Raw genomic sequence first — 9,780 nt, forward strand, 5'->3', positions numbered from 1 at the left:
TTGTGATGGTCAAAAGGTGATGGTTGGAACCTTTTTACTTTTTACAACACAACATTACTATAAGTTGGAAAAAAACTCATATATATAGCTTAACGTTAAATTTTTCACTTGTACAGTTATTACTTTTTTTTCTAGTAATAAGATAAAACAAAGATTACGAGTTGTTAGCTGATGTTTGATAACAATTTAGGATCAGTAAACGCAGTACAACCAAATGGCATATTGGAATCGAAAACTACTAATCGTGTGTCTTTGAGAAAAGGATCCGATGTTCAATTATTATTGTCGCACTTATATTAGATCTGATGTTCGTTAGAAACTCTTGTTGAATTCAGAAATTGTATGTCTGAGAAATTATTGTCCCACCCCTTTTATACCCCAAAAAGATATATGTGTTATGGATTGTTATGGGTTAAAGAATTTTTCCAATTAAAGTGACAAATTTGAATAGAGATTATTTTATTTACAGAGTCGTCACTTGGAATTGATTTTTTGGGTGTTTCAAGTCACCTTTTATTTGAATCCCTAGTCAAAGGAAGGTTTGACTCTATTATTATTGGTCTGCGAAAACAAAGTTCGAGTAAGGAATTCTGTTGACCGGGGAGAAGGTGTAAGGCATTCCCCGAGTCCCGTGGTTCTAGCACGGTCGCTTTATTGACTCCAACTTGGCTTGAATTAATTTTAGATAAACTGTGATTTATTGGTTTCCATATTTTATCTATCCGCTTTTATATTAAAATATAGAATTTTCTTTGAAACGAATCACGTGTGTGAATCCGTTTTGTTTATTGTGTCAAAATCATGTCATGTGTACGTGTACACAGTTAATAGCATTTTTATTATATTTAATGTTGTTTCGCCCAAAGTTGCGCGAACGCATACCTTGATTTTAGTTTTGGGAATCGTAATTATGTCACGCGAATGTATACATAATCACGATGATTCAATTAATTAAGAATACGCCTAAAGCATTCTAGCGCATTCATGATTTGTTTCTTTCCTAAGTTTGAGATTATTGTGAAGGGCATGAATTATGGAATTACTTGTTAAAGAAGTGTATGATTTTAGATATTTGAATAAATAAACCATCATATACCAATACCCTACAACCCAACAATTGAAGCACAAACTCATTAGGGTCCAAATCTTCCCAATTTTAAAGCAAGTTTGAATACCATATTTCCAAAAAACATGATTAAGCATATAGCATTTAAGGACTAACTTACATTATTATTTATAAAGTTTAAAGGCAAATAAATAAAATCATATGAAATAATATAAAAATAACAGAGGGAAGAATAAACCTTTAATGAAAAATTTCCAATTAAACGAGTCTCCAAGAACAGGTACAATAACTCAGACGAACGTCGAACAAGCATAAGCGACAAATAACATCAAACCTAGTGAACGGAGCTCCAACGGAATCCTCGACCTCGAATATTGACTCCACTTTTTGGCGTGTAAAATGGATGTTATGGAGTATTTTTGTTGGGTTTTGGTTGATGACTTGCTGGATTTTTCGAATGAAAAACGAAAAAAGAATGACACGAGTAAAAATTCCCTTAGCGTAGAAGAAGAAAAAATAATTTCTCTCAATTCTCTCCTCTCTTATTTTTTTCTCCTTCTACCTCCATTTCTCTTCTATTTATAGGGGGAGGGAGGGGGGGATTCAGATTTATTTTTTTATTATTTTATTATTTTATTTTTTAATTAAAAAAGAATTCCCACTTACCATTTTCTTCTTTTTTAAAAAAAATTAATTCCCCACTTTTCTTTAATTTTATTTTTTAATTTCTCACTTTTTTTACTTTACTTTTTTTAATTTCCACTTATTTTACTTTTCTTTTTTTAAATTTTTACTTTCTTTTACTTTTTTTAAAAAAAATTCAGCTACCTTTACTTTTATTTTTTAATTTAATCTTTCTTTTACTTTTTATTTTTTAATTTCATCTTTCTTTTACTTTTTATTTTTTAAAATTTTCACATTCTTTTACTTTTATTTTTTTAAATTTTCACTTTCTTTTAATTTTTTTAAAAAATAATTTCCACCTACTTTTACTTTTAATTTTTTATTCCATACTTTTAATTTTTCTATTGTTTTATTCCCATCCGAAAATTAAAAAAATATTATTTTCGGTTTTGTTTTTATTTTATTTTAAAATAAAGATAAAAAATAAAAATAATACTAATAGTAATAATTTGACCTTTTAAATTATTTTTAATTCTTACCCTATAGTAAAAAAAAATGTAACAAAGCTAAAAAATATATATATATTAAATTTTTAAAAATATTTACATAGTAGAATGTGGTAAAAATTCAAATATAGTCAAAAATTAGGTGATCACAATTATAATATGAGATAATAATGAAAATCTTTGAGTTTAGATAACCACTAAGTGCATTAAAAAGAAATTTATTTATAAGCAACGAATGACTTGGGCTCAACAAAATGGAAATACTTAGACAATTTATAGGCAACCTTGATTTCAGAGTACGTTAAATGGGGTAGTAGGCTAGTAGCTATAGCGCTGGATATAAATGTTTCCTCCCGTTACTTTCCTGTTAGCCAACCTTTAACATTCCCATCCACTTAAACTGAAAAATGACATATGATATCCAATGGTTTATAGAATGGCTTTTATATGTTAGCTGCTGACTTAATTTCTTTGGTTAGTACAAACATATGTATCCTATAAATAAGGTTGTAACGGCCAATGCATGAGTGTTTGTTCTCAATTTTTCATGGAAAGTTAAAAGAGACATTTGCGTTTGACCATTCCAAAACCCATACTGAATCCATCCTCCCTCCATCACAACCCCCGCCGTCAGCCTATCGCCACCCTCCTCTTGTCCTCCTCCGTTTATGGCCAACATTATCATTTCCCTAAACCCCCCTTAGAATCAAAAATCAAGAACTCAGACATACAATTAGGAAACAAGCAAAAAAAAGAAAAGACCTCTAATGCTATTTCTTTGTCCCAGTTCTTGTTTTCATCTCATTTTTTAATATAAGGTTTAACGCAATTCCCCCTCTTTTGCTTTCTTTGTTTACCATTTTACTCATATTCTTCTTCCTTATGTGGTTTCATTTTTCCTTGTGAAAAAAAGCTCTGATTTTGGCTCTCACTAAGGAAATAATTAAGAGTCCGCTATTAGGATGGCGGACATAGTGAAACAAATACTAGCAAGGCCAATACAATTGGCAGACCAGGTAACAAAAGCCGCTGACGAGGTTTGCAATTTCAAACAAGATTGTCTTGAGATCAAAGCCAAAACAGAGCGGCTCGCGGCTCTCCTCCGACAAGCCGCGCGCGCTAGCAACGACTTATACGAACGTCCAACACGTCGGATCATCGATGACACGGAACAAGTTTTAGACAAGGCTCTCACCCTCGTATTCAAATGTTGTGCCAGAGGATTGAGTCGTGTTTTTACGATCATTCCAACTGCTGCTTTAAAGAAAACGGCTCAACAGCTTGAGAATTCAATTGGTGATGTTCAATGGCTGCTACGTGTCTCAACCCCAGCGGACGATCGCGACGATGAGTATCTCGGGCTTCCTCCAATTGCAGCCAACGAGCCAATTTTATGTCTCATATGGGAACAAATTGCTATTTTGTGTACAGGGTCGTTAGAGGACCGTTCTGATGCGGCCGCTTCGCTTGTGTCATTGGCTCGAGACAACGAGCGATATGGAAAGTTGATTATAGAAGAAGGCGGGGTCGCGCCATTGTTGAAATTGGCTAAAGAAGGACGAATGGAGGGCCAGGAGAACGCGTCGAGGGCTATTGGCCTACTTGGTAGAGACCCTGAGAGTGTTGAACAGATTGTGAATGCTGGTGTTTGTTCTGTCTTTGCTAAAATTCTCAAAGATGGGCCTATGAAAGTTCAGATAGTGGTGGCTTGGGCTATTTCAGAATTGGCTAAGAATCACCACAAGTGTCAAGATCATTTTGCTCAAACTAATACTATTAGGTTATTGGTTAGTCATCTTGCTTTTGAAACAATTCAAGAACATAGTAAGTATGCTATTGCTGCAAACAAACATCATATGTCGATACACGCGGCTGCAATGACTCATTCTAATTCTTCTAGTGCTAGCAAATTCAGTGATCACACTGGAGGCAAGGTTGACGATGATGATAGTAGATCTCAGAGTAAAATTCCTCACCCTATGGATAATCAAACAACTGACCAAATGCATAATTTGGTTACAAGTGCAATGGCCGTGAAAAACCAGACACAAAATCAGCCCAACAATCCTATAGCAAATCCAAATCAGCAGCAGCAGCGACAACACGCTAATCAGCAGAGGCAACACCATGTTGGATTGACTGGGACTAGCATTAAAGGGAGGGAATATGAAGATCCAGCTACGAAGGCTGAAATGAAGGCAATGGCTGCGAGAGCACTTAGGCATCTTTGTGCTGAAAATGTTAGCATTTGTAGTAGTATTACAGAATCCAGAGCTCTATTATGCTTTGCAGTTTTGCTTGAGAAAGGCCCTGATGAAGTACAATATCATTCAGCCTATGCACTGATGGAGATCACAGGTAGGTGTATCACATTTAGCTCATAAAAATTAGGCTGACTATTTTGAACATAACCAAATTGGTCCATTTGAAAGCTTGAGAGGAGACCTTTAAAATACTTTTCAAAACATATTAAAAAAATATTTTGGGTTGTTTGGTTAGATATAGTTTGTACAATATGGGTCAAAGATGAACTTAATTGGAGTAACATGGTCAGTGAGATTCATATTAGCGCATATATTATTTTTGTTTGTTTGGTTGGTATAATATAATCATGACAATAAAACTAAAGTGGTTTATGGCCCATTGTTTAGCGCAAGTAGACTAGCCCATTTTGGCCCTAACAAACTTTTGACGGTTTATTGATTCGACCCATTTTAACTTGTCAAGATTTAGACCAACTGCACATTTGACACTCCTAAATTCACAGGGGTTGCTGAGAAAAATGCAGACTTGAGACGCTCTGCCTTTAAGCCCACGGCACCAGCTGCCAAAGCCGTGGTAGATCAATTCTTGAGAATTATCAACAAGGAAGACTCAGAATTGCTTATTCCAAGCATCGAATCTATAGGGCATTTGGCTCGGACTTTTCGAGCAACAGAGACAAGAATCATTAGTCCATTGGTGGCTCTATTAGATGATAGAGAACCAGAAGTAACTATTGAGGCTGCAAATGCACTCAACAAATTTGCTTGCACAGAAAATTTCCTAAGAGTCAATCATTGCAAGGCAATAATTCAGGCAGGAGGCACAAAGCACTTAGTTCCACTGATTTACTTTGGAGAACAAATGGTTCAGATTCCTTGTTTGAAACTCTTGAGTTACATAGCAACACATGTTCCTGATAGTGAGGCATTAGCTGATGATAATGCACATATAGTGTTGGAATGGGCTACAAAGCAAGGGCACCTAATGCAAGATCCTATAGTTGAAGAATTAGTGAACAAAGGCAGAGAAACTATGGAACTTTATCAATCCAGAGGCTCACGGCTGTGAACCTATCAAGTTGTATGATACTTCCACAGTATGTCCAAAATTAGGTACTTTTTAGTGTTCCTTTTTCGATTTCAATTTCATCTTGGATCGTATACAAGATTAGCTTCATGTAGCTAACATATATATTCAAATCACCAGCATTGTCTATTCGATTTTCTTGTTAGTTGAGCTCCGAGGCGAAGCTATGTATGGCCAAGGGTGGTCAACTAAACACCCTTTACCGAAAAATTATAGTATTATGTATTGATTAAAAAATAGACTTTTAACACCCTGGCTTCGCCACTGGTTGAGCTTTACCTTCGAATTACCGAGTGTATCAGGGTTATTTTTAGATCTGTTCCTAATGCTGGAAGGGCTAAGTTTTCAACCAAGTCTAAATTTGGCTGTTATGACTTCCTAATGTACGTAATCTGCAATCACTCCTCGCTTTTTGCATCTTGTGAGTTAGGGTAGTTGCAGCCTTAACTGCGTAAGAAAATCATTGAGTTATTGATTTACTCGCAATTCATCTACTCAGTTCCTATAGTTCTACGATTCCCATGCCACTAAATTGGACATGGCAGACATTTCTGCTCCAAAAGTATGGAGCGTCATTTTTATTAGGCCTAACATTTAGTTTTGCAGGATGCAATGTGCTTTTGCCTTTACCTTGAGTCCATATCCTATCATGCAATTGTTATCATGGTTTAGGTTGAATTTTGAAGCCTACTTCATGTTGGACGAAAGTTGATATCAATGTGTGATGGAGCAAGACCAGTGGCAAATAATGGCGATAGTGTAGAATTCTTGGCGCAGTCCAAAAGACCAGTAGAGGTAGGTAATCAAGACACGAGTGGCTGACAACATAAACAAATTAAGAAGACTGTTAGGTATTGAATATTAGTTATGAAGTCAATTTGCTGCAGTCAATCTCTATTTAATTTCTCTTCTCCCTTTCTACAAAAAGTTAACACGAGGAGTACTGAGCAATGGTTAGGATGGTTAGAGTAGTGACTTCTTGACTACAAAAACCTGTTACCTCGAGATTGTTCGACTATAGGCTACTCTGTTGCATTCATTCCCACTTTGTAGCTTGTAACCTGTTGTGAATTATGGAAAAGCATGTGTAGAGAAAAGTTAAGATATGGAAAGAGTCAATAGAATATCATCATTTGGTTTATAGTCTTCTACTTACTGGGAATTTCCTCCTATTATAGTTAAACCATGTACATTATCCCCAAAAAGGTGAAGAACATGCTATATTTAAGTAAATGACACAGGAAAAACTCATCCATTAAAGATCGAAGGCTCACACTGCTTCAGCCTATAGGCTGTTATAGTTTTACTTTTAACGGTGCTGGAAATCAAGGCCTACAGCTAAACGCAAAAAATGTCAACAAGTAAATGGTGCAAGAATCAAATTAAAAGCAAAGCAAAGCCCGGATTGCTTTTAGAAATCCTGTCAAAACTAAGCTCACATAGAAAAGATCAGGTATCAAGACAACTTACTCAGTTGGCAAACAATTGGAGAGATCAGGAACAATAATGGTCCACTTTCCAGTGTGTTACCAACTACATTTAATTTTGAGTGACTATTAATAATCTCATATTTCAATGTTTTAGTACTACCGTTAGTAGAATTGTCCTAGTAGACTGGGAAGGAACTGCTTTATGAACCCTCATGTTGTAAAACTAAAGTGAAACCAGAAATAAGGTATCATGACATTCGTATTAGATATTGTTTCACTTTGAAAGATTAAATATATAAAAGAGTTTAAAAACAAGTATTAGGTATTAAGATTACCAAAACACAAGGCCTGATCATTGTGATACTTTTTCAAGCTAACATCCTCTGTTTTTGGCTAAGTAGTGATTTGGAGCTAAAATAGGATGAGTAAAATAGCATATTTCTTTGCAAGTAGAGCATTTATTGGAGTAAAAATCTAAAGGCCAAATAGATACAGTAGGTTATATGATGCTCGACTATAGGTATACCAAGGCATCCGGTTGAACATTATATAGCTAAACCAATAGATGAGAAAAACCCAAGTCAAAAGTTTATTCCTTCAATAATACCAAAGAGACCATTCCATTAAACAAAGAATAAGCATCACTTGAGACTTAGCATTGTCCTTTTCAAGGAACTCATTTACACAAACACCACACAAATTTAAAAGACATTGCACCAACATTTAAAGCATAACCAAACACGAATAAGTTTATACAAGAGTTCAGTTCCAACTTATACCCATAAATTAACAAAGAACAAAGATCCCACGTGTCATCCTCTCCGCAGAAGAGGCATTCAATCAAACTGTAAGAACACAAGATATTTGGCAAAAGGGGAGTGAATGATCTATGCAATAAAGAAATTAAAGGGCTACAAATACTGTCAGTTGATTAATTGATATTTCTTCAGAAACATGTATGTAAACATGTACAGAGAGTATTACTTGCAGCACCACAAAATATCAGACTCCCCATTACCAAAAGATCCAAACTGAACTTAACCGTATAACGGATATTACTAATGAGCAGAAAATAAAAATAACAAACAACCATAGTCGAAGAAACAGTAGCAAAGACCCATAGTAAAGGCTGCCAAAGGCACCACATTCAGACAAAAACATAACAGACTAAAAGATAAAGGGAACAAAGGGTTTCAACCCATGTTCAACGACCTCCACTGGTACATTCACGGGCAAAGTGACCATCCTCACCACACTTGTAGCAGCCACCGCCGCCTCCACCGCCACCACCACCGAATCTGCCACCTCCGCCGCCACCTCCGCTCTGGGTACAGTCTCTAGCAAAGTGACCAGATTCACCACACTTGAAGCAACCGTTTCCTCTACCACCACCACCTCCATAGCTCCCACCACCACCTCCATAGCTACCGCCTCCACCGCCACCATAACGGCTTCCTCCACCGTAGCCGCCACCACCACCGTAGCCTCCGTCACCGCCACCATATCCACGGCTACCACCACGGCCACCACCGTATCCACCACCGTATCCACCACCGCCGCCTCCATACCCACCACCACCTCGACCTCCACCGCCGCCGCCGCCTCCACGGCCACCTTGGACAGCCGCACCATCAGGTCCGGTTACATCAACAGCCTTGGTACGGCCGTCACCTCCAGACTCAACTTCGAACTCAACAGTTTCACCTTCAGCTAGGCTACGGAAACCCTCAGATCTGATACCTGACTGATGAACGAACAGATCTTCCCCGCCGTCATCGGGAGTGATGAACCCAAAACCCTTTTGGTCACTGAACCACTTGACGGTACCCTTAGCCCTCTGTCCACTCTCCTCAGCCATTTCTCACAGAAACCCTAATAAGCTTAAAACCCTAAAACCCTTTTGTGTTCTCTTGGTATTGTCACAGTGACTTTTTCCTCTAAGAAACAGATGATTATATAGTGGAGCGGAGTGCCACGTTTTTGGGGTGAATTAGTGGGCCAGAAGGCTGTGGGCCATGTTTCTTTATGGGGAATTCAATCGACGGCTACAATTTCTCGAGGAAATTAGACGGTCAGGGTCATAAAATTGAACCGAGGGTAAGACCAATGGTCAAATTTCAATTGACTGGGCGATTTTATCCTCTTTGTTCAACGAATAGAATGAGAGTGCTTTGTAGGTTAATGGGGATAGTTTAGTCATTTTATTTAGATCATGCAGAAAATGCTGTTGTTATATCTGCATAGCAGTCAAAGAGTTATATCTGTCAAAATGTTCAGGTAAAAAATAGGCCTATAACGTAGAATATAGAGGCTAGCGAGTTAATTCCATTTTCATTCTTATCCAACCACCTCATCCAATCAGTCTCAATATTATTAATTTAATTACGGGATTAGTTAATTCCGAAATTGCTAATCTCTAATTCAAAAATTCAATCAAATTTGAAATTAAAAAAATCTCGCATCTAATTCTGTATCACATACCAAACAATCCCTTAATGCTTCTATGAGTGAACTAATTTATTAACGTAAAAGGCCTTGTTGAATGTGAGAAAATTGAGCTTTCCATTTAAATGTAAGTACATTAATATATTTGTTTAATTATTTTATTTAAGGTGATGGTGTCAAGACCATAGAATAATAGTAGGAATAATGGTATCATATCTCTTCAAACAGGAGTAGAATTCCTATCTTCTACTACATAATCTTATTATCTTTTTGTTTACTCGTAAAACGGTATATTTGAATTTGTAACGTGGTTTATAAATAACCAAATCAATTTGATCCTAAAATGATAAATAAATTA

General features: G+C 36.5%; 2 protein-coding genes across 4 annotated transcripts; one reads left to right on the forward strand and one right to left on the reverse strand.

Moving 5' to 3' along the window:
* Positions 1-2,572: 2,572 nt before the first annotated feature.
* On the forward strand, positions 2,573-6,688 carry LOC104116914 (uncharacterized). Of its 3 annotated transcripts, none has more exons than XM_009627877.4 (3): positions 2,573-4,554; positions 4,964-5,573; positions 6,154-6,688. In XM_009627877.4, the coding sequence occupies exons 1-2, from the start codon at positions 3,159-3,161 to the stop codon at positions 5,527-5,529; spliced, it is 1,962 nt and encodes a 653-aa protein (XP_009626172.1). In that variant the 5' UTR covers positions 2,573-3,158; the 3' UTR covers positions 5,530-5,573; positions 6,154-6,688. The 3 variants fall into 3 exon arrangements, with proteins under 3 accessions (XP_009626172.1, XP_009626173.1, XP_009626171.1); XM_009627878.4 differs by having other exon boundaries at positions 6,220-6,688; XM_009627876.4 differs by lacking the exon at positions 6,154-6,688 and having other exon boundaries at positions 2,574-4,554; positions 4,964-5,797.
* A 1,216-nt stretch (positions 6,689-7,904) lies between these two features.
* On the reverse strand, positions 7,905-8,920 carry LOC104116913 (glycine-rich protein 2). Its single transcript, XM_009627875.4, has one exon. It carries the CDS (start codon positions 8,833-8,835, stop codon positions 8,182-8,184), a length of 654 nt encoding a protein of 217 aa, XP_009626170.1. The 5' UTR covers positions 8,836-8,920; the 3' UTR covers positions 7,905-8,181.
* Positions 8,921-9,780: the final 860 nt, after the last annotated feature.

Source organism: Nicotiana tomentosiformis, chromosome 1 (assembly GCF_000390325.3).
Source record: "Nicotiana tomentosiformis chromosome 1, ASM39032v3, whole genome shotgun sequence".
In the NCBI taxonomy this organism is placed as follows: Eukaryota; Viridiplantae; Streptophyta; class Magnoliopsida; order Solanales; family Solanaceae; genus Nicotiana; species Nicotiana tomentosiformis.

Coding starts and splice junctions, on each gene's coding strand:
- LOC104116914 (XM_009627877.4), top strand. CDS start 3,159: ATGGCGGACATAGTGAAACAAATACTAGCAAGGCCAATACAATTGGCA. Junction 4,555..4,963: donor TGCACTGATGGAGATCACAG/GTAGGTGTATCA, acceptor CTAAATTCACAG/GGGTTGCTGAGAAAAATGCA.
- LOC104116913 (XM_009627875.4), bottom strand. CDS start 8,835: ATGGCTGAGGAGAGTGGACAGAGGGCTAAGGGTACCGTCAAGTGGTTC.